The sequence below is a fragment of the Chiloscyllium punctatum genome, chromosome 19, assembly GCF_047496795.1.
Source record: "Chiloscyllium punctatum isolate Juve2018m chromosome 19, sChiPun1.3, whole genome shotgun sequence".
In the NCBI taxonomy this organism is placed as follows: Eukaryota; Metazoa; Chordata; class Chondrichthyes; order Orectolobiformes; family Hemiscylliidae; genus Chiloscyllium; species Chiloscyllium punctatum.
Window position 1 is genome coordinate 75,983,404 of NC_092757.1, and position 25,525 is coordinate 76,008,928.

Below are 25,525 nucleotides of genomic sequence, written 5' to 3' on the forward strand. Positions count from 1 at the left end.
AGCAGGTTTCACATTGCAGGAACAACAGAATATTCCAAATGTATCATCATTCTATCAGCCCCTATGGTAGAACGATACTGCGAATTATTTAACTTTTAATAAATGACGTGCTCTGCGCATCTTGTTTTCTCACCTCTGTGAAGCTACAAACTTCTGTTTAGATAAACATTACTTTTGTTATAGTTAAATGAATAAAGAGTTGAGTGATGGTTAAAGATGCATGATTCAGCACTTTCCTAAGTTACCTGCACAAGTTAAAACGTCCAACTCGAAGCCATTTAAACGCAACCAAGACTTTTAAACCTTCAAATCTTTATTTGGTTCAGAACATGCAGCCATTGTTTAAATTGCAGCAACTCCCTAGATAAAGGCACGGAATACTAACCTAACTTCAACCAAGTTTATGCAAATACTAGGATCGCTCTTGGCTGGCGACAGTGTCTTAACATTGGACTCTTGTGAGAGACAGAGACCGAAAAAAAAAATCAACAACCGTCCTCGTTTGCCAAAGTGTCGAGCGTTGTGTGTAAAACATAAACTTTGCCTGAGTTAATGTGACGTGAATAACGCGCTAAAGAGCTCTTTGGCAGCCAGATTATCTGAAAATCAAACCATGTGAGACAGCTCGTCTACAAAAGCTCTGAAATATGTTGGATTGCCCATATTTCCTGGGAGGTGTTGACCGGCCGAACTCAGGTCGCCCACAGCCCGAAATCAGCACAAGTTCAGGAGCAAACTTCTACCTAATTGTCCAGACCCAGCGAGAGGTGAGTGTGTTTGTGTTTTGAGTAAACAACCTCTGGATAGCATTTTTGTTTTGTTTTGCGAGCTGCTTTGGGAATACGCGGTAAGTAAAGAAGTCTGCTGTTCGCAATTATTGCGCCCGAGTCTTGTCCCCATGTCTCGGTTACAGTTGGAATAAATTGCATTCCAAGTGCAGGGAAGTGACTGGAAATGGTCACAGTAAAGGCGACTTCTTACCAATACATTGAAAAATGCTTAACTCATTATATCTTCAAGGTAAGTGCGTGATTACCAGTACAAGGCAATTTATTGCAAAATGTTAATTGAGGGCATTGAACGAATGCAGTTGAATGTGTTCATCTAGGTTATGACAGTGATAATACCTTTTAAAAAAACGCTTAGTCAGATGTAAAACGCCTTTGAGGTCGTAAAATACACGGTGCACACAGTAAATGCAATTCTTCCAGTCCTGGGTGATTGCGGATTTAAATTGCGCTGCTAATGACTTTAGCTGTCACGGTTCTAGCAATAAATCTAAGTGCAACCGCGGGCTTTTCAAACCTAATAAAGGACTGGGTGTGTTGTTTCACTTCCAGTTTTGTTCAGTCGCAGTAGCTGAGCTGGAACCCTACAACCTATAACCCAACTTTAATATAATGAAACACTTTTACAGGAATTTTTTTTAAAAATTGAGACCGAGCTACAATAAGGAGTTCTTGGGTGAGCTGTTGAACATTTTGGTTAAAATGGATGGTTTTTAAGGAATGTTTTAGGCGAGGAAAACCAAGATAAATCAGCAGCGATTGATGATCAACGCTCCTGGACTTCTCGTTTTGATTTCGTACTTAGTGGAAATTCTGCTGTGAGAAAACGAAACATCAATGCAAATAGTCCTTAAGATGTCATAATGGACTGGGAAAGTTGACGTTGTTTCTTCCTCCACAGATCATGCCAGACCAGCCGTGTTTCTTAGGTGTTCTCTGTGTTTGTTTCAGATTTCCAGCATCTGCAGGAGTTTCCTTCTGCCTGTTGAAAATAAATCCGAATTGACCGGCGGTGGTTTACGAGACGTGAAATGATCTGTTGGTTTTATTTCTGAATTTCTAATTTCGCTGTTGTGTCGGTCACCTCTGCGGACGGGAGGACGGTGTTTCGTCGCCCTTTGCACTGCCTGGGGTGGTTGTTTGCAATTGCGCCTGAACTCTCTCTGACCTTGCTTGTTTATATTGTTAGGCAGGAGCAAGTGAGGACTGCAGATGCTGGAGATCGGAGCTGAAAATGTGTTGCTGGAAAAGCGCAGCAGGTCAGGCAAGGGCTTATGCCCGAAACATCGATTCTCCTGCTCCTTGGATGCTGCCTGACCTGCTGCGCTTTTCCACCAACACCTTTTCAGCTTTATTGTTAGGCAGTCCAGATGTGAAGGCAGTTATTGCTATATTCGAGCCGACCAGTTAGAGAGTTTGCTTGTACAACCTGTACTTTTATGTTTTGATAACATTTCAGGACGCCCAGATTCAACTTGTCAGCTGTGACTGCCCGTTAGTCTCTGGAAGAGATCCATCAGCTAAAGCGGAATCTTAAAGCAGGTATCGATAATCCAGATCTAAATCAGAGTCAAATACCTAAAACGATCGAACGTAAAACAGTGGCTGGACATTAGGTAAAGTCTTGCAAATGCGAAATATATTTGGGATTCGTGTTTTTTTTTTCAGAACACCATTTCTCATCGACCGATCAGCACCAAAACTAAACGAAACGACTGCATTTACATTAAAGTGTTGGATGGGGATAATGTAATGTTACCCCCCAGACACTTTAGCAACCTCGGATCAACAGCAATGACATTGGTCTTCCAAGGGTGGTGTGAAATTTAACGACCAACCTCAAATCCGTCTTCATTGAGTTTGCAGTGATAGATATGACTCGGAAAACGGGATCTTTAAAGAAAACAGGGCGGCTGCCTTCCCTATCGCACTTTTCGATCAATCCCACAAAGAACTAAACAAAAAGACCCACGGAATTGATTCAATGAACTTCTGTTAGCACAGTTAGGAATTTCCTGTATCACCCTTACAATTTATCAAGTAATCCTCTTGCAGGGCTGTTATTCATAATTTAAAAATTGGACGTTTTGAACTTTGTTGTTAGACTCTTGGGGCCCCAGTCATTTTAATGATGTTTAAGATCGGCCACAGCCATCTGCTCAGTTACGTCTGGGTTGTGTTGTTACAAAGTTGGCGTTTCCGTACAGTTCACTCCACAGTGGACAGTTTCATATTCAGAAAGTTGTCAGTCCCAACAGTTTTAAGACGAGAGTTTCAGAAGGAGTCGGGCAACGTAAAATACACGAAGATAAATGAACGTTTCTTTCTCAGGAGATGAGCGAACAGTGGTCACTTCACAGTCCTCTCGCATAAAACAACCGAACGCGTTGGTCCCAATTGAGTTCCCACCGCGTATGTTGGCAAACTTAAGAGTAAAAAAAAAGCGTAGGCGAGACAGGCTATTATCCGGTTTTCGGGCGAACGTTTTTTTAAAAAAGTACCAATTCCTCTCGTTTATCTACATGTGTCGTACGGTGTTATCGTGTCACACAAACACTGCTTCGCCTTGTTGATATAGGAAACGCCTTAACTTTCTGTGCAAGAGCAGATGCTTGTTGCTTGTTTAATTCATGTTGACACTTTTTTTTGTGTGTGTTTGTGTATACCATGTCCAGGTGAGCACGGAAATCCCAGCAAAACAGTGCAGCAACTTTAACCCGGGACTAGGGTACCACCCGGGGCGGCTTGACCAGCAAGGAGAGGTCTTGCTGCCAATGGACATCAGAGAGGTCCCTTAAAGCAAAGGCATGGCGGTGATTCTCCCCCGAAACAACGAGATCTCCCCCCTCAACTCCGAAAAAGAGGTGTCGGAGCCAAGTAAAGAGGAGGATTACAAAGAGAATGGCGCGTTGATTAAGAACTCCATTTCCGGGCACAAACTTTCGGAAGACGGCGATAAGGCTCCCTCCGGCAGCTTGGAGAAAGGGGACACGGGCCGTATGTTCAATGGGTACTCGGCTGTGCAGAACCCGGGGGGACAGGACAGCCCCAGCGACGGGGACCGAGCTGCTCCCGTGGCCTCGGCTCCGCTGCAGGCGCCAGCCGCTGCCCGGGAAACCTGGAGCAAAAAAGCGGACTTTTTGTTCTCGGTGATCGGTTACGCGGTGGACCTGGGCAATGTCTGGCGTTTCCCTTACATCGCGTACCAGAACGGAGGCGGTAAGTGCTCGAATAACAGCAACAGGGAGCTGCTGGGAAAGCTCGGGCAGGTCTGTGCAGAGTTAACGTTTCGGGTCCACTGCGCCCTTCCTCGGAACTCAGCCCTGGCCAAGGTTTGAAATCGTTTACACCGATTCTTGGAGTGAGAACCGACGGAGGGTCCAGCCGCTGTGGATTGGTTCCACCCCTCCTGCTGTTTTCCCCCCAAAGTTTCTGTGACTGTTGTCACTGGAGGGTAGGAGGTTGGGGGGGGGGGGTGACCTGATGGAGGATTATAAAATCATGAAGGGTGTCTTTTCCCCAGGGTGGGGATTTCAAAACTAGGGGCATATTTTTAAGGTGAGAGGAGAAAGATTTTAAAAAGGACCAGAGGGGCAACATTTTGAGATAGAGGAATTTGTGCGTGGAATGAAGTTGTGGTGGATGCCTGTACAGTTATAACGGTTAAAAGACATTTGTAAAAGTTCATGAATAAGAAAGATTTGGAAAGATCTGGGCCAAGTGCAAGCAGAGTGAGAGTAGTTTAGTTTGGGGTTATGGTCAGCATAGACTGGTTGGACCAAAAGGTCTGTTTCTGTGCTGTACGACTCTCTGACTCTAAGTATTTATTTTGAAAATTACTATTGAATCTATTTCCACAATCCTGTTAGACAGTACATTAGCGAAGTCCCTTTAAAACGATTCTCCTCATCGTACCCCATGTTCTTTTGTTAGTTATCTTCAATCTGTATCCTGTGGTTACTGTTTGTCATCTATGTCACTGGAAAAGCCTAACCCTAACCCTAAACCCAAATTGTGTCAAATTACTCTATCCAAACCTTTCATGATTTTGAACATTGTTAAAATGCTGCTTTAGGGTGGCTCAGTGATAGGTTGGCACAGTGGTTCAGTGGATAGCACTGCTGCCTCACAGTGCCAGAGATCTGGGTTCAATTCTATCCTTGGGTGACTGTCTGTTTGGAGTTTGCATATTCTCCTTATGTCTGTGTGGGTTTCCTCTGAATGTTCTGGTTTCTGCCTACACTCTAAAGATGTGCAGATTAAGTGAATTGTGCCTAGTGTCCAGAAATGTGTAGGAGAGGTGGATTAGCCATAGGAAATGCAGAGTTATGGGGTATGTCTGGGTCAGATGCACATTGATGGGCTGAATAGCCTGCTTCCAGTCTGTCAGGATTCTATGATTCTCTAACATTTTCACCAATCTTGTGTTGTTTGGCACATGTGATAAAAGACTTTGTAAAAATAAGGTCAGTGAGCCCATTCAAACAGGTTGCGGGGCTTTCAAAAGAAACTTTACTCAAACTATCATCTGAAGATGGGTCACTGGACCTGAAACGTTAATTCTGATGCTGCCAGACCTGCTGAACCTTTCCAGCAATTTCTGTTTTTGTTTTTGATTTCCAGCATTCGCAGTTCTTTCAATTTTTACAAATGTTCATCTCTAGATTTCTATGTTTGTCAAATAGTAGCTAGATTAAACATTATTTTCTTGTCAAAAGTCTCACCCTAGACATTACTGTGAATACCCAGTTTTGATTTTTTGCGACAATAATATATTTTATCTTACATTTTCCAGCAACTGACTTTGATCTGCCTTTTGCTTCGCTTATGAATGTTACTGTTTAGTATTTAGCAATATTAATACACCTATAAATATTATCTAAACAAAAGTGCATGGCGTGGTGTGGAATGCCTCCCCCACCACAAATAACTAATCAGTTCACAAATTTTCCATAATAAATGGTGACATTAATAAATACTACTTATCCCATAAAAATAAATATCACTTTCCCACTCCTGTTGTCAGTAAATGTTGATGATCTTATCTTACAATGGGAATTCTAGATTAAACTTTAGCTAGTTAACTCACTTAGTGTTCACTTAATTTATCCCACTGTGTAGAAAGTGTAGATATAACCATATTCTAAGAATGACCAGTCTGCCAAAGCTGCTTCAGTGAGTGGATAGTTCAATACACTGCCCTACGTGGTGCTGAATCAGACAGACCACAAAGGTTCAAGGCCAATTTTACATCCGTTTGAAGTTAATCTGTGCAGAGTCCACACAAATGTTGTTTTCTTTTCTCAAGCTGGAGAAGCAGAGAAAAGATAGCTTGTTGGAATTTGCACTATTAATTATTATCCAGTGATTCCTGTTTAGGATGTAACAAGGTCAGCCTTGATAATGGCGATGTTTCTTTATCTCTCATTCTCTCAGTAATAGTATGTTTATATTTGAGCTCTCATTAAAACTGGTCATCTGTGTGAGCTTCTGGAAAACTTCTAGTGCACATGGAGCTGTAGCCCAGTAACAATTGATATCTTTCGGAGAGTAGAGAGAAAGCCAAAGGAAATACATGCAAAATTTTGTTTTATGGAGTCAAGTTGCTGTTGCTGTCCCACTTGGGGGAAAAAAGAAAGCTCTGTGCGTTTTGTAAGGGCACTACGTAAATATAATTTGTTGATGACCTATGTGTTTTTAATTCTCTTGAAACATTCATGTTATCATTAACCTTGATTAAGCACACTGCAGTACTTGGCAGGAACTGCTATGTTACAATCATGACCATGCTGAGGATTAAATATTGCACAAGCCAAGGATAGAGAGACAAAAATTTTACATTGAAAGCCATTTTGATCATACAATCAGCAATTTACATGGCATAAAATAGAAAAACCAAAATAATACATGTCACTCAAATTGACCAGACTACTACATAGGCTACTGCACTGATGAAGTTTAGCAATGGATTAATTACATTTGGCGAAGCAATGTATTTAGACTTTATGTTTCTTTCAGTATTTATGATTGTGTATTTTATCTGAATTATATGTATCAATAGAGATTTCAGTTTTATATCAGAAAACTAGCCTGGACTGTAATAATCAATGTGACAATATACTACAGACAGGTTACAAAATGAGAAATTTAAAAAATGCTGATGATAAGTGTGATTTGCATCCCTGGCACCTTAAATTATGTGATTGTTATATCATTTTTCCACATATCACTTTTAAAAAGAAAGTAAAAGTAAGGAAAACAAATCTTCAGCCAAGGAGTTTTTTTAATCTCACCTGCTGCTGTATAAACTAACTAATGATCAAACATAGCCAATTTTACAATTGACTGTTGCTTATTATAGACTCATAGTGCATAGACTGAAGCCATTTGGCCCCATAAGCCTGTCCAGCTTCTTGGCAGTGTTAACCAATTCACTCAATTTCCCCACTCTTTCCCCACAGCGCTGCAGATTTTTAATTACATATCCATAGCCCTTTCCAACCTTACTATTGAATCCATTTCCACCATCCTTTCAGCAGATCACTACTTAAATACAGTTTTATCTCCCCTCTGGTTCTTTTGCCAATTAAGTTGAATCTGTGTGTTCTGGTTACCAACCTTTCTGTGAGTAGAAACGGCACACACAGGCTAATTATTAATCTTGGTTACATTTGTTTTGCATTCACTGCAGGCGTGTCTGGATTTTTAAACCATTATATTATTGACCATTTTAATTGAGTTACAATGGAGAATGTCACATCTCCATGACAATGGCTATTTCTAAATCATATTTATTTTCTGTCAGAATATGTATTCAAATAATTCACATCAGAAACAGCATCGCACTAGGCATCAATATGTAAGATGATTCCCGCTTGAATCTTACATTTGGACCTATTAAACCGTGGTACCAATAAAGAATTTGAGTAGTTGTTGGGTGAAGCAAAACATATTAAGAATTGTTACATTTTTCCTTATTACAATATGTTGCACTTTGATTGTATTCTAAAATTAGATGAAGTAATTTTTTTCTGAAGGATTCTGAGATGTAACTGTTCCTCAAGTATTTGTGATCAGTCACTAAGTGGTAGGAAGCATTTCCAACACCTCCCTTCTGCTTATAATCATCTCAAAGTTGTTTCAGGGAGGTGTCTACCTGCAGCCAGACATTAGTTCTACAAATAAAAGCCTGGTAATTAAATAGAATACTAAGCTATTAAATATGGACTTTTATTACAAAGGCAGTTTATTAAAAAGATAAATTATGTGATCTGAACTTGTATCTGTTCTTTAAATTATGTATCATGGATCATGCTGAGTCTTCATGTAGCTAAGGCCAAAATACTGAATGATTTCCAGAAGGAGCTAGGTATATTCTTGGGCTAAAGGGATCAAAGGATATGGAGAGAGTGCTGGAACAGGATACTGAGTGGGATGATTGTCCGTGATCAAATTGAATAGCAGAGCAGACGTGAGTGGCTGAAGGGCTAATTCTTATTTTTATTTTCCACATTACCAAGTTTTTATAATTATAGACTCCCTGCAGTGTGAAAGCAGGCCATTCAGCCCGTCAAGTCCACACTGCCTCTTTGAAGAGCATCCCACCCAGACCCAATCCTATCCCTGTAACCCAACATTCCCCATGGCTAACCCACCTAACCTGCACATCGTAGGCAGTTTAGTTCAGCCAATCCACCTAACCGAGCACCCAGAGGAAACCCACACTGATGGTTGCCCAAGGCTGAGTCGAACCCAGATCCCTGTAGTGCTAACCACTCAGCCACCATGTCACCCTGATGGTTACTATGATCTAATACACATCCAAGACTTAAATTGAAATTAACTTCAATGATGTATAACGTAAAGGGCAGATTCAGGTGCTTGGCTGATTTACACTTTTAGATATTGCACTACGATCATCATGAAATTAGCATCTTTTAGGTAAGGATTATACAAATACTTCATTTTATGAATGTAAATCAAGAACTGTCAAGAAAACCAAAGCAAGATAATTTCATTGATTTTTGCTCATTTGGATTTGATGCAGGCATATTACTGCCTTAAAGTGAGCTCCACCTTGAGGTTCACAACACATTACCAAGCCTATTAAGATCAAACATCCTTTCCTTTCCTGGTGGTTATACTTGTTCATTGCTTTTTTTCTCCACTATCCATTCTGAGTATGACTCCAAACAAGATTTATCTTTTATTGCTACCTACAGTTGTGGTTTGAACTTGGGTTCTCTACTTTGAAGGTTTGTGCTTTGCTATAAAAACCATTTCTAGTACTGTAAACTAAATTAAAATTTTCAGGCAACCATGATGGGACTTGGGCTTGTGTTCATTGAATTATTCATAAAAGATTCTGAATTATTGACATCTGGACTACAGCCAAATGTACTTGATCCTAACAGTTATCTGGACGATTTGCTAAAATTTGATAGCTATCTGGCTATCTTAACACAAATTCCAAAGGCCAGGGCTAAAATCATCACATCCTGGAGTGTATTAATTGTCTTTGAAATGCTTAAGATATCTTCACATTTTCTAAATTTCAGGAGCCTTTCTCCTTCCCTATGTCCTGATGGCAGTGTTTGGAGGCATCCCACTCTTTTATATGGAGTTGGCATTGGGACAGTATCATAAAAATGGAGCAATTTCTATATGGAGGAAAATATGCCCAATTTTCAAAGGTAAGGGCAATTGTCTTACTGGCACTGAGGAATGATTCATGCTTGTTTCAAACTTTTTCCTGTTCATAGGTGTCATTTTAAGCAAAATGTAGTTTGAATAATAGTTCATAAATGGGTTTTGGGAATTGTGGATTTTTTGCTTAATTAACTCATAGGATATGGGCATCATTTGCTAAGCGAGCAGTTATTGCGCATCCAGTAAGTGCCCTTGAGAAGGTGGTGGTAGGTGCCCTCTTGTACCATCCAGTACTTGGTATGTGGGTATGTAATAACCTGACTGGAAAGGAACAGTGTTTATTGTTCATCATCAAAATAGAGCCACTACACGTGGCATATGTAGGCTAGACCCTGACCAAGAGAGACAGTTCCTGCTGACCTGCTTTCATATTTTTAATATCCGAAAGTGTTATCTTACACAACATAATTTTTTTTGCCATCACTAAATGACTTTTTCATCCCTTCAATTAACCACCACTAGTAAATTACGTGTGTTTCCAACTGAATATTTTAAGTGCAAATCCCCTTATGGACAATGCAAACTATCAGCAACAAGAGAGGGACAGGCCTACTTTAATTTATATTCCCTAATCGATCTGTTCAGAGATGTTACTATTCACCACTGCAGCAAGTGAGACCTGAACCTATACCTCCCAGCCCAGAGTTTGGGACACTACCTGTGTGCCACATGAGCCCTTCAGACCTGCTTTATTTAGTGTTTTATTTATCAACCTGCTCATCAATGTTATTACACACCTCTGGAACAGGTGGGTCTTGAACCCAGGCCTCTTGGTTCAGACAAAGTGTTACAAGAGCCTGACAACCTGTTTTTTAAAGGGCTCAGGTGATGAGTTCCTGTTAGCAGGCCATTGCCTCCTACCAGGAAACACATACTCAACAAGCTTCACGTGAAGATTAATTAATGATTCTCCATGGGCCTTTTAGGGGTTACCACAGTGCTGCCAGGGGAAATTCCAGGATTCTGACCCAGTGATAATGCAGAGTGGCTATGTAGTTACAAATCAGGATGGTGTGTGGCTTGGAGGTGCTGGTGTTCCCATGCATTTGCTGCCCTTGTCTTTGTAGGTGGTGAAGGTCACAGATTTGGAAAAAGCTGTGAAAAGAGCCTGGGTGAGGTACTGCAGTGTACCTTGTAAATGCTACAGTCTGCTACTCTGGTTGGTGGTGTGGAGAGTAAATATGGAAGGTGGTGAATAGGATGCCAGTTAAGTGGACTGCTTTGTTCTGGATTTGCATTGACCTTCTTGAGTGTTGTTGGAGCTGTACCCATTTAAGCAAATGGAGAGAATTTCATCACACTCCTGATTTATTCCTTTGACAGGCACCAGGGACTTACTCACCACATAAGTTCCAGTTTCTGACCTGTTTACATTCCCACCATATTTATGTAGCCAGTCCGGTTTATTTTCTCATCAATGGTAATCCTCCAAGATGCTGTTAATGAAAGATTCATCAAAAGTATTGCTATTGACCAACAAGTGACAATGGTTAGATTATTTTTGTTTCAATTAGTCGTTACTTATGTGGTGCTTGTGGGGGATTTGGATAAACTGCAGAATTGGGCTGAGAGGTGGCAAATGGAGTTCAATGCAGCTAAATGTAAGGTGATACACTTGGGAAGAATAACAGGAAGGCAGAGTACTGGGTCAGTGGATGTGCAGAGGGATCTTGGAGTCCATGGACATAAATCACTGAAAGTTGCCACCTAAGTTGACAGTGTTGTTAAGAAGGCATAAGGTGTGTTAGGTTTCATTGGTAGAGAAATTGAGTTCCGGAACCGTAATGTCATGCTGCAAGTATACAAAACACTAGTGCAGCCACACTTGGAATATTGTATACAGTTCTGGTCACCATATTTTGGGAAGGATGTGGAAGCATTGGAAAAGGTGCAGGGGAGATTTACCAGGATGTTGCCTAGTCTGGAGGGAAGGTCTTATGAGGAAAAGCTGAGAGACTTGGATTTGTTCTCATTGGAAAGAAGGTGGCTAAGGGGATTTGATAGAGAGATACAAGATGACCAGAGGATTAGATAGGGTAGACAATGAAATTCTTTTTCCTAGGATGATGATGTCAGCTTGTATGAGGGGGCATAACTACAAATTGAGGGGTGATAGATTTAAGACAGATGTCAGAGGCAGGTTTTTTACTTAGAGTGGTAAGGGTGTGGAATGCCCTACCTGCCAATGTAGTTAATGCAGCCACATTAGGGAGATTTAAACAATCCTTAGATAAGCACGTAGATGATGATGGGATAGTGCAGGGGAACGAGCTGACAATAGTTCACAGATCGGCGCAAGATTGAGAGCTGAAGGGCTTGTTCTATGCTGTATTGTTCTATGTTCTAAATAATACTTGCCACTTCTCATCCAAGGCCTGACTGCTGTCCAGGTTGTGCTGCATATGAACACAAGCTGCTTCGGTAGCTGAAGAGCAGCGAATGGTGCTGAGTATTGTGCAATCATCAGCAAACACTCCCAAATCTGCCCTAATGATAGAGTGAAGCAGCTAAAGATGGCTGGGCTTAGAACACTATCATGTGGAACTCCTGCAAAAATGTCCTGGAATTGAGGTGATTGACCTCTAACAGCCAGAACCATCTTCTGTTGTGCTAGGTATGACTGTAAACAGTGTAGAGTTTTCCCCAATTCCCATTGATTCTAGTTTTGCCAGAGCTCCTTGATGCCCTACTTGGTCAAATTCAGTCTTGTCATCAAGGATAGTCACTCTCACCACACTTCTGAAGTTCAGCAGTTTTGTCCTTGTTTAGACAAAGACTGTAAAGAGGTCAGGGGCTGAGTAGTCCTGGCAGAATCCAAACTGAGTGTCGCTGAGCAAGTGCTGTTTGATGTCACTGTTGCCAACCCTTTCCAATACTTTGCTATTGATTATGGGTGGACTGGTAGAACAGTAAGTGGTTGGTTAGATGTGTCCTGTTTCTTTGTGGACAGGACTTACCTGGGCAATTTTCCACATTGTCGGGTACCTGCCAGCGTTATAACCATTCTAACACAACTTGACTAGTGATGTGGCTAGTAATAGAGTACACGTCATCAGCATGATTGCCTGAATGTTGTCAAAGTGCATAATCTTTTCAGTATCCAGTGTATTTAAACTTTATTGATATTGTGTGGAATGAATTGAACTGGTTGAAACCTCAGGAGAAGGCTGAGTTGGATCATCCAGTCAGTATTTCTGGCTGAAGATGGATGCAAATGTATTGGCCTTGACTATTGCACGGGAGTGCTGGGCTGTCTTGTTATTGAGGATATTTGTGAAGCTGCCTCAACAGTTCTAATTATCCTCTACCATTCACTAGGTTAGATCAGATTACACTGTATGTTGGTTGCACAAAAGAAGTGTCAAAAGTATATTTTTATCGGATAAAGGTTCATACTTCATACACCTAGGCACAGATGTTGAATTTTATGTACGTTCTCCAAATTTCAGTTCCTCCCAAATTCTGTTCTTCATAAAAACCGAAAGAACTGCAGATGTTATAAATCAGAAACAAAAACAGAAATTTCTGGTAATGCTCAGCAAGTCTGGCAGCATCTGAGGAAAGAGAACTGAGGAAGGGGCACTTGACCCGAAATGTGAACTCTGATTTCTGTCCACAAATGCTTCTCGACCTGCTGAGCTTTTCCAGCAATCTCCGTTCTCCATATCCTATCTAGCACCAAACTTGTCACCTCTCTTCTCAATATTCTACGTTACTTCCATTACACCAACAACTAGAATTCAAAATGTTTATCCTCTATTTCAAATCTTCTCATGGTTTTACTCTGAGATGTGTTCCCACCATGGATCGTCCAACGGAATTCCCCATTTCCCCATTCTAACAAATTGTGTATCATCCCTCTAGAGAAGCTTGGTGCGGTTTACAAGATTTTATTGGATAAGTAAGCTTTAAAGTTGCCTCTGACCATCAATTCTATTATTATACAGATTGCTGATGCAAAGCTAAAGAATATCTCATTTGTCACTCTTGCATGAAGATATGCTATTTACAATAAACACAGACTTAGAATCGCAGGTTAAGTCATGTTCTGTTCCTACTGTAATTGGGATGCAAGTGATGATTGGCTTGAATTTAACCCACCCAAAACCCACTCCATTAAAGATAACAAAAATCAGGCTCAATAACTCACTTTGGACCTTCAGCCATTGCTGTCTGGTTATGATAAATGAAATTATCATATTATCTTTAAAGAGCAGCAAAAGTCACACTTGAACATTGCAAACATACTTGCTGAGAATCTCACTGTAAAATATTTGCCTCATAGAAAGTAGCATTAAAACACAATATTGAGTGCAAGTTAAACCCTGCTTCATTAGAGCTGTATAACCATTTCATTATTCTGCTCTTCAGTTGCCAAGCTTTGGAGGTCAGGTAATAACTGAGACCATGGTTGATTTTTTTGTAAGTAGAATATATAACTATTATAATGGTTCTTCAGTCTCTGCTTTTTCTAGTTTCTTTCAAATATTATCCCCTTTCATTCTCTGTAGGGATTGGATATTCAATCTGTATAGTAGCTCTATATGTTTCCTTTTACTACAATACCATTATCGCCTGGGCTGTGTACTACCTCTACTCATCATTTACTTCTGAGCTCCCGTGGACCAACTGTAACAATAAATGGAATACTCAGAACTGCACCAACTACTTTCTAAAAGATAACGTCACTTGGAACAAGTACTCCACTTCTCCTGCAGAAGAGTTTTATATGTAAGTGCATGTAACTGGACGCTGCGCTTTGTGCAGGATAACTCAGCCAAGTTAAGGACCTGGCTTGCCAGTCTATTTCAGGAAGCTGGAGTGTAGATAGAAAAAATGCTTCCAACGTTATGCCACCTATTGACCCTTGGCAGAGTCAGCCCGAATCATTGTCACTTTAAAAGCAAAACAGCAAAATCCATTTGTCAGAGCTTGACTAAGGTACTGTTGTCAATCCATTTTGATTTCCATCATTGTCAGCTCAGTCATGATGGGCTCAATGGCCTCCTTCTGGGTGGTACTGTTCTGAGTCTATCCCAATAGACAGAGAGTAGCACTTTTGTGATAATTTATAGTGGTACGAAGTGGGACCAGAGTGTTTTGGGATATCACCTATTTGCCTGAACTTTTTTCATAGCAGCAGAAGTCAGCATTTGCTGCAGTTGAGAAAGAAGCTGTGAGTCATTGTCTCCTTCAATCAAGGAACAGCAGAGCCAGTATCATTAAGTGCATCCTCTCAGATTACTTTGAATCGGTATTTTACTGCAATCTACAGTCCGACCCCTTCACAGCTGATCTTTACAATCATTATCAGCTTCTTCATAAACTGTCAATACATTGTTTGTACAGTATGATGTACGATTGGGATGTATTTCATCAAGAAATCCACAAGTTTGAATATGGTAAATGGGAAATCTCATAAAATCATCATTGAAGCATTAAATGCTTCAGTTAATTATAAGAAGATATTTTTGTAGGTGATTAATTGTCGACATCTACTTGGTCAGAATTGCTTTCATATGCCCTTTTGGCTCTTGCCCAGCTCTAGCCTTCATATTACTTTGCTTTGGCACTGTTTTGGCTTCATCCGATTACAGTTTTTTGTACAATAGTGATGTTGTTTATTGATTTTTCAATCTCTCATGTGAATAGTTATACATAAATCTGTGATGCCGTCAGTAAGGAAGGTTTCTCCTCCTCTTTTCTACCACTTTCTCACACTAACAAGTGGCAACAACATTATTCTCTTTCTTTCTGCATTCCACAACGTACTGCAGCTTAACTAAAAGCATTTTCCATTCTGTAATGTTGAGAAAACAAGCCACTGTGTAAAGTTGAGAAGATATCTTGGATCCTGGCTGTGAAAAGATTTTACTGCACTGATGTATTCAGTCATATTTGTGCCTAGAAAAGTCTAATTTGATGAAAAATGTGGATATATTTTATTATAAACACTCAAAAGAGGATTTTTTGTTAAAACCACTAACCAAGTCAACAGAGCAGCAAAAGTAGGAAGGGATATCGAGAAGGCCAGATTTAGAACAACCTGAGTTAGAACATAGAGCTGGGGAAGGTTTGTTGGGGGGGTGGGGGGTGGGACTGTGCTATGGACATGGTGATATTTCAAAACAAGAACAAGAAATTTGAAAGCAGCTCATTAGAGGACAGAGAGCCCTTGGAGTGTGGTGTGGACACTTCCATCACAGATCTTACCCTGTATTTAAAAAAAAAGGAAAAATGGAAGGGATTCGTGTTAGGGTTCTGCCAAAAAAAAATCAGCTAAAAATCTGGCTGGTGCTGAAATTCATCTTGAGCAACAACACAAAGAAGGCATTTTGAAATCTGGTTTACACTTTGCCTGATTTCCTGTTTCCAATGAGAGTTGCTTCCCTAAGGACATTAGTGAATCAGATGGATTTTTACAATGATAGATACCATTAGGCCATCTTTTAATTCCAGGTTTTACTTAACCTCACCATTTTAGCCTAGTTGGTTGGATGATTGGTTTGCAACACAACAATGCCATACAGCATAGGTTCAATTCCTGCACTAGCTAAAGGTCCTACATTCTTAACCTTGGCTCTCACCTGAGGCATGGTGACCCTCAGGTTAAACTCATTAATAACTAAATGAGAGAGCAGCACTAAAGCCCTCTGTCACTTTGGTAAAGCTTCCTTCATCACTTGCAAAGTCAACATTTGTTGCCCAAGTTTAATTACCTCGTGGAAGAAGGGGAATGAGAGATTGTAAGAAAACAAAATCAGTCCGCGAGCGTCGGGACTAAAAGAAATGAATGATGCATTTTGATTGCAAATTTACATCTGAAACATTGATTGTAATCTGTGACATTTCTTTTCATTGCAGTCGCCAAGTACTTCAGGTTAACAAATCAAGCGGATTGGATGACCTGGGTGGCATCTGCTGGCAGTTAGCACTTTGTCTGTTCCTTATATTTGTTGTGGTGTATTTTAGTATTTGGAAAGGTGTAAAGACTTCTGGAAAGGTAAGTGAACCTAAATCATATGAAAAAGATACTGCGGGTGTGTGCCTGTCAATATCGCATCCTGAGTTTGCTTTTTTGTAATATTCTGTATAATTTTGTAATATAATGGGCTATAAGTATCATTGTCAAGCTAGAGTTAATGCACATTACTAATTATCCTTCAGAAGCTGGTACTGAGCTGCCCTGCTATAGTCCATCTGATACACGTGCAACCACTGTGCTGTTCAGAAAGGAAACTGTTCAAGCAATAAATGGGACCCATTACTGTGTTTATAACTCAAATGTAGAGTACTAGACAGAATAATTGGACACAGGACTAGCAATTGAAGAAAATCAATATTGGTTATAATGAGTTGATGATTCTTGGTAAAGTTATGTAGGCCATTCCAATAATTTATTTTAGCTAAAGTTTTGCAGTTAGTAGCTACATTTTAGTTTGTACGAGTTACACAGCAGATGTAAACATGAACAGCCAATTCTGTGTGGATTTTAAAACTTATCAAAGAAGTCATTACTTTTCTTGAGTGGAGAAAATGAAACAAAATTTGCCTAGAGCATATCATCTCTGGACATGAAACAAACATTGTTATTAAGCAGTTATTGTTTTCAATAAACTCAGAACATTTACGAAACCTAATTCAGTCCGAGAGAGAGAGAGGGAACATTTGTGGCTACTCCCTCAAAGGTTCTTATTTTTACTGCTGCCAGAATGCCCTCATATCTGTCTTTTTGCAGATATTTCTTACTACCTCAGTGGTGTCATATTTTTGCCTGTTATCCAGTTTTTATAGAATCAGGACTTAAACGTTTAATTCTAAATGTATAATTTCAGTTGTGGCATCTCTCTGGAACAGGACCAAAATGCACTTGTAATGGTCACACTGTTTTGAGGGGATCAACTCCTCCATTGATTCTCTGACAACTCCTGTCGCCATTTGTCACATATCAAATCATGCACCGACCCAGTTCTACAACATATTTGACTGCGCTTCCACTAAATTCATGTCAAGATTACAAATGACCAGGATCTTGGCTGTTCACAATGATTATGCTCTTGGCCAAAACAATCTTGGTTGCGTTTTGAATAATCTTATCTCTTTGTCTTTGTCTTCGAAATGGCTGTTTTTAGCCAAAAGCATGAGCTCTATTTCCAAAGGAACAAAATGTAACCATGTGCAAATGATCCCACGACAATTTTAATTTAATACATCTGTTGAAACTCCTGAAAATATTAAAACTCAGTTTACTTCACCTCATTTAAGATAGAACTTACACTTTACTTCCATTGCCAAGGTCCAAATCCCCTTTCCCAAGTTTAACACTCCAATTTCCAATCCTAACTCGAACTGTGTCACGGGGGCATTCTCTTTTGTACCTGCCACAGGTTGGTATTTTTGATGCTTGCATTCACTCCATTAGCGATTATGTTTAATACTGAACTTCTGAATTATTTTTAATTGTGTTTCAAAATATTTTATCACTATGGTTGTAATTTAAAAAACTGCAACATTTCCAACTTTAGATTCACTTCTTTGGGTTTCTCCAGTTCTATTAAAAGAACTCTCGCATTGGCTACACAAATATATCTCATGTGAACTGAAGAGGCTAAGTGTGTACTGTACATTATGTATTTTTTGTCAAAATATTATTAATCACAAACTTGAGTTCTTGTGATTCACATTTTAGCAACTAATAGAGTCTGATTCACACACTGACAAAGGGGAAAATAATACCTTGATTCCAATGGTGTCACTCCAGACTCTCTCAAACGCAGAAGTGTTAAAAAGCTGTTCAAACTGAGATATTTTCCTGGTGCTTGCCCTTGACCAGTGAGTGGAGGAGGGTGAGAGCTTCTGTTTACACCAGACAATGACATTGACCCAGGATGGGGTAGAGATGAGACCAAGTATTTCCGACCTCTGGAGATCTGCTGGCTCTGAAACAGTTGCAGCGAAGCTAGGCTGTGCAGTATGAATATGGGATCCATCTTAGAATGTGATCCAAGAGCGTGATTGCTCACTTGTATCATAGAAAATTGATATTGTCTCTGCTGAAGGAATGTAGATGAGCTCCGATCTTTCTAAGTAGAGGTGTAAGTGTAGGTGGCTGTAAGGAGCCAGTCCATGGCCTGTGGTGACAAATGTTGTTGATAATTTCTGGTGAAGCTTACATAATGGGTGACCCTAGGTATTATCCTGGTGGCATGAGTACCCACAATTCATTGGATAATGAGGAAACCCATCAATTTCAGAAGCTGCCAGTAGTGGACAACAGCATTGTGAATCTGTGGAATTCCCTGCCCAGTGAAGCAGTTGAGGCTGCCTCATTGAATGTTATTAAATTGAAGATAGATTCTTGAACAGTAAAGGAATTAAGATTTATGGTGAGTGGATGGGTAAGTGCAGCTGAATCCATGAAAAGATCAGCCATGATCTTATTGCTTGGCAGAGCAAGTTGATGTCCTACTCCTACACCTGTTTCTTAAATTCTTATTTTCTAAATACACAGTTACGGCTCCATGATGATTGACCTCTGGTCCATGCCCCCCCAACAACACACCCTCCCTTCCCGGCACTCTCCCCTGACACTGCAGGAATTGCAAAACCTGCGCCCACACCTCCTCCCTTACCTCCATCCAAGGCCCCAAAGGAGCCTTCCACATCCATCAAAGTTTCACCTACACATCCACCAATGTCATTTATTGTATCCGTTGCTCCCGATGCAGTCTCCTCTACATTGGGGAGACTGGACGCCTCCTCGCAGAGCGCTTTAGGGAACATCTCCGGGACACCCGCACCAATCAACCACACTGCCCCGTGGCCCAACATTTCAACTCCCCCTCCCACTCTGCTGTGGACATGCAGGTCCTGGGCCTCCTCCACCTCCGCTCCCTCACCACCTGATGCCTTGAGGAAGAACACCTCATCTTCCACCTCGGAACACTTCAACTCCAAGGCATCAATGTGGATTTCACCAGTTTCCTCATTTCCCCTTCCCCCATGTCACCCTAGCTCGAACCTTCCAGCTCAGCACCGCCCTCATGACCTGTCCTACCTGCCTATCTTCCTTTCCACTTATCCACTCTACCCTCCTCTCTGACCTTAACACCACTATCCCCACCCCCATTCACCTACTGTACTCTATGCTACTTTCTCCCCACCCCCATCCTCCTCTCATTTATCTCTCCACTCTGCACGCACCCTGCCTCTATTCCTGATGAAGGGCTTTTGCCTGAAACATCAATTTTCCTGCTCCTTGGATGCTGCATGACCTGCTGTGCTTTTCCAGCACCACTCTAATGTAGACTCTGGTTTCCAGCATCTGCAGTCCATGTTTTTACCCAGAATGCATTTGTTGTATGTCTTGGCTCTTGCATCATTTCCTCCACAAAATGCTTCCAGTCTTTGCCTCTAAGAAACCAGTGTTTTCTTAAAATACTATTCTTTTTTAACACTTATTAAACCTCATTGTCTATGATGAGCTCTTATTGAGTTCTCATTTTCCAGGCTAGCTTATTCCTACATTCTACTTTCTTCATTTTCACTGGTTTATAGACTCCGGATCTTCTTCCTTAACATGGATCTTTGCAACATTGAACCTGTGCATTCAATATAATGCTACCCTTAACTTTCTTAGTAAGTGGATATTTCTTGCTTTCTTTTTGGCTTTTAATGAAATATATTTTAGCTGAACATTTTTCATTGTCTCTTCAACTACTTCTCACTGTTTATTTACCCCATATATTTTAGTTTGTTTAAACAACCAACCTTAACCAGCTTCCTTCTTATACTCCGTAATCCGCTTTGCTTTAAGTTTCAGAATTTTGCTTAGGACCAGAGTTATGGTGCTGTCCTACTTAAAATGGAAATCAGTTATAGGTTGATCATGTTTCTCAGCAGCTCCTTTACTATGAGCTTGCTAATTAACGCTGCCTCACTGCACAATACTAGATCTAAAGTGATTTTGTTCCTAATTGATTCCATTATGTATTATCCTTGAGAACATTCTTCAAGTCCAAACACCTGTCTACCATTGCCAATTTGATTGGGGCCCCTTATAATTAAAACACTCCACAATTGTTCCATTGCTTTTGTTACAGTTTCAGCTATTTCTTGCTTAACGCACAGTTCACCAGTTACTAATGTTAGGGGGGCCTCAAAGCCAATATATTTTCCTATTTTTAATTTGACATGAATATTGATTATACTTTATTGTCTTATTAGCCTAAAACCTTTCCATCTAATGTCCTTATGCCATCCTTTATTATTAGGGTTACTTCTCCTTTCCCACTCTGCCTGTCTTTTCAAAATATTCTTTACTCTATAATCACTACTTCTCAGCCAGGGTCTCCTTGTGACCACAGCTTTAAATTTGTGGGGTAATTAGAGCGAGTTTGGAGGTAGAATGGGAAAGGGACCACTAGGAGGACATGCCTCCAGGTGGGCAGGTCAGAGACAAAGAGCATATTTAAAACGTACAAGCCCTGATAAGGCAACCTCCAGGAAAGAGTGCAACTCCCCAGAGACTGCACTTTGTCCAAATATCCATGTGTTGAGGTCAGTGAAGATTGCACTCCAGGAAGGCCAACCCTAATCTCCATCCCCGATCTCTGCTGTTCCTAATCTCTACGCTGTGCTGGAGGACAATCTGAGACCAATGGGATCTGGTGGATATCCAGTGGCAGTGGTTCTGAAGTTCACTGTGGCTATCAATGTCTATAGCTGTTTCTAAGAATGCACGGGAAATTTTGTTTGGAACGTTCCTGTCTGCAGACCATTGGTACATCAAGGAGGTGGCTCTTACCTTGCTGTTGTTGTGTTGAGCTCATAGACAAGGCTTTTGGAATGCAGCAGTCAAGATGATGTGCGATACTGCAACTATTTGGAAAGTCAAGCAGAGAGGCCCGTTGGCTTTGAGACTGTCGCTGGATCTTGTCAAGTGCAAGTTGTCATTGACTGAATGCACATGACCATCAAAGCTCCCATGGACCCGACAGAGCCTTTATTAACAGGAAGGGCTTCCATCCCAGGAACTGGTCTGCCCCAGCAGGTGTGTGTCCCATTCAGAGGAAACTGTCACAACACCTACCATGGATCAGCCTGAGTGAGCAGTCACCTGGCCTTGGGACTTCTAAAGTTATGAATCAGGAGCCTAGATCAATCAGTTGGAGTGCTTCATGTCTCAGTATAGGTTTCATGTATGAAGATGGTCTGCTGTGTTCTGAACAACTTTGGAACATGGTCACCATTGCACCTCCAACATTGACCATATGTAGGAGCAGCTGGTCAGTCTGAATGAGGGATCTTTGGACCAGAGGCAACGTGCAGTGAGCTATGTGTGTAAACCAACTTAAGGACATCTTGACACACAGCTGGTTCCTGTGACCTGTTTTGCCTTTACAGAAAGATTTCAATAAAGCCTTACCTGTTTTCACTTGCAGAATCCCTACAGTATGGAAGCAGGCCATTAAGCCAATTGAGTCCACACTGACACTCTGAAGATCATCCCACTTGTCCCAACCCTATCTCTGCAGTTCCCAATGGCTAATCTACCTAGCCTTGCACACTTTGGGCAATTTAGCATGGCGAATTAACCTAACCTACACATCTTTGGACTGTGGGAGGAAACTGGAGCACCTGGAGGAATCCCGCGCAGACACTGGAAGAATGTGCAAAATCCACACAGACAGTCGGCAGAGGCTGGAATTGGGCCCGAGTCCCTGGTACTGTGAGGCAGCAGTGCTAACCACTGAGCCACCGTGCCATCCCTTCTGCTGATACATCCTTCATTTTGCTCTGCATTGCCCAGTTTCTGGGTGCATAATAACAAAGCTGAGGAGTTGGATGATCACACCACATTCCATTCCTTCCAGGCCATTGTTGGAGCAAGGTTGGACTGCAGGTAAGAACTCTTCCAGCAACAGGTAGTTGGGGAGAAGGTAAGAATGAGTGAAAGACATAATAGAAACAAGGCTCATTCTTTTTAGATATTAAATAAATGTAGACCCCAAGTGAAGGTATATGCTTCTCTTAGCTGGTGAAGAATTCAGGCAGCTCTTACCTTGCTGTTGTTGTGTTGAGCTCATAGACAAGGCTTTTGGAGTGCAGCAGTCCATGTATCTGAGTGTCAGCTGGAGCAGGCTTTCTATGAGAGTCACTAAGCTCTTGAAGGAGGAAACTGTGTATATGTACACACCTGACTTAGGGCTTGATTGGTCTCTGATTTCCAGCATCTGCAGTCCTCACTTTTGCCTCGTTGATTTTAACCTTGCTGCAAATCCTCTTGCAAGGATGCCTACCTTGAAGAAGTTCTCTTCCTCTCTCCACAAACATCTCTGTGAGTCTCCCCACCCCCTTCCATTTATCTCTCCATCCTGGAGGCTCCCTGTCTGCATTCCTGATGAAGGACTTTGCCCGAAACGTCAATTTTTCCTGCTCCTCGGATGCTGCCTGACTTGCTGTGCTTTTCCAGCACCACTCTGATCTAGACTCTGGGTGGATAACCTCTGGAAGCTCTGCTGATGTTCCATCGCCTCTCTCTCTGCAGCAGTTGTCATGTTACTCCAAGGGCATGCTATCAGCCTGGGGCCTCAGAATAGGCCTGGCCTCCCACAGTCTCCGTGCATTCAAATAAAGAGTTTGCCCATGGGTCTGGGATTGCTGTCTCTCAGACTTGCTGCCTTGCTATCTTTTCCCAGACACAGGGTTCTAGAGAATTGTTGGCTATTTGCAAGCCCAATTATTCCAGACTTACACTTAATTTTGAGCTGTGTTATCTATTACTGTTTTAAAGACACTTTGAAAATGAGGAGCACCCAGGAAAGTGGTGTGATGCACAATTTCCGTTCACCGATGTGCTGTGGAGGGCAAGGGGCTCGATGATGAAATATAGATTTGATCTCCAGTTTACAGAGGTCCTGAGCTCCAGTCTTTGTCATGGATAGTCACCAAGCACCTTTGCCATTAGTGGAGGAAAATGAAGTTGGAAAATGAGTCATCTCAGACTATTCATCGACATGATATTAGGTAGTCAGTGGCACTATAAACACCTTATTAATTTAACCAGTACAAATTGTACAAGGAGACAGTGGGGATTCAAATGTGAAAAACCCTGGTAACATAAGGTCCTTTCCACTCTTGGACTGAATGGGCGGGGATACAGTATTGTGAAATCATTTCTCAAATATTTAGTCATAACGATGAATGGAAATGTTGGGTTTATCTGAATGGATGGATGGAGCTGAGTCAGTAGGTTTTTCCTTGTTAGTCACCTCTTCCTGGTAGCCAGTTCAGAATGGCACTGGCAGGGCCTCTGGACAGGGCATACTGCCTTGCCATGACTGGTGTCCTGACCTGGTCCCTGGTGGAGAGTTTCCTTCCAGAAGATGGTGACCACAGCCTGATGTTTATATCTGCGAGCTGTGGCAGATTCATGAGACCACTCCAGGTTTTAAGAAGTAACTTGTGTCATGCAGAGCTACCCTAGTCATCATCCATTCTCACAAATTGCAGTCTGAATCTGCACTGAAGCTTGCAATCACAGAACTCCGAATCTCAGGAACCTTGCTCCCCGGCAGAATAAAGCACCATTACAGTTTTTAAACTGACATGCACTAACATCATAATGTCATAAATTACTCTGATTAGTTTGGAACCTTCACAGCAGTTAATCTATTTATTGCAAATAACGCGGGACCGCACAGAATGTGTGTTTGTTTTCATTTTTAAAACTGCCTAAGTTGTTATTTCTTGTGCAGGTTGTGTGGGTAACAGCCACTTTCCCCTACGTTGTACTGTTTATTCTCCTGATACGGGGTGCCACTCTACCTGGGGCCTGGCGAGGACTGCTCTTCTACCTTAAACCTGATTGGAACAAACTGCTTACCACTGAGGTGAGTCAACCGGAACCACAGTGGCCTTTGATTTAATTCTGTTGACTTACTACATTTCAGATCCTCTGGGATCTACCAGGCAGCCACAGTCTAAAATTTAACACTCTAAATGCTATCAAACTGCTCTGAAATTTGCAGAACAGTACTTTTACAATACCTTTTTTGGAACCATGGCACTGAAAGGGAATTGTACGAAGTTTTGTTTAAGTGAAAGAAACATATGTAGTGTGCACTGTATCCAATTATAGAGTCATAGAGATGTACAACCTGGAAACAGACCTTTCGGTCCATGCCGACCAAATATCACAACCCACTCTAGTCCCACCTTCCAGCATCCAGCCCATATCCCTCCAAATCCTTCCTATTCATATGCCCATCCAGATGCCTTTTAAATGTTGCAATTGTACCAGCCTCCACCACTTCCTCTGGCAGCTCATTCCATACACGTGCTACCCTCTGCAAGAAAAAAAGTTCCTCTCTCACCTTAAACCTATGCCCTCTAGTTCTGGATTCCCCCACTCCAGGGAAGAGACTTTGTCTGTTTACCCTATTCATGCCCCTCATGATGTTATAAACCTCTATAAAGTCACCCCTCAGCCTCGGACACTCCAGGGAAAACAGCCCCAGCCTATCCAACCTCTCTCTATAGCTCAAATCCTCCAACCTTGGCAACATCCTTGTAAATCTTTTCTGAACCCTTTCAAGTTTCACAAAATCCTTCCAATAGGAAGGAGACCAGAATTGCATGCAACATTCCAAAAGTGGCCTAACCCATGTCTTGTACAGCCACAACATGACCTCCCAACTCCTGTACTCAATACTCTGACCAATAAAGGAAATTGTGGTATTATTGTAGCCTGCCCCATTAAGGGAATAAAGTAAACTGGCCACTCCCATAGTTACTTTGCCTCGTCCATCTCTTCCTCTGTATTTTCTTTCGTTCCACAAGAATCTGCAGTTCAACTTCAAAGGCAGTGTCTCTTTACCCACCTGGTATCACATGCAAATGATCAAACCTCATATGTGAAATTTGAGATGATGTGCTTGTAGAGGATGTGATCACTGAGTTAGCAAGTCATGGGGATAGATTATGCTGGAGTGAAAACTCTGGGCTAACAGGTTAGTGTGGTACTG

General features: G+C 41.4%; 1 protein-coding gene across 8 annotated transcripts in view; it reads left to right on the forward strand.

The window, feature by feature from the left end:
* Positions 1–579: 579 nt before the first annotated feature.
* The window catches only part of slc6a4a (solute carrier family 6 member 4a), a 66,282-nt gene continuing 41,336 nt past the window's right edge, over positions 580–25,525 (forward strand). Inside the window, exons 1-7 of one of the 8 annotated variants that reach the window (XM_072589728.1) lie at positions 580–767; positions 2,248–2,330; positions 3,464–4,007; positions 9,347–9,481; positions 14,009–14,228; positions 16,362–16,500; positions 24,257–24,391. In XM_072589728.1, coding sequence (XP_072445829.1) covers positions 3,596–4,007; positions 9,347–9,481; positions 14,009–14,228; positions 16,362–16,500; positions 24,257–24,391 — 1,041 coding nt within the window. In that variant the 5' untranslated portion in view covers positions 580–767; positions 2,248–2,330; positions 3,464–3,595. The other 7 variants (XR_011963322.1, XM_072589722.1, XM_072589721.1 and 4 more) reach the window with 7 other exon arrangements.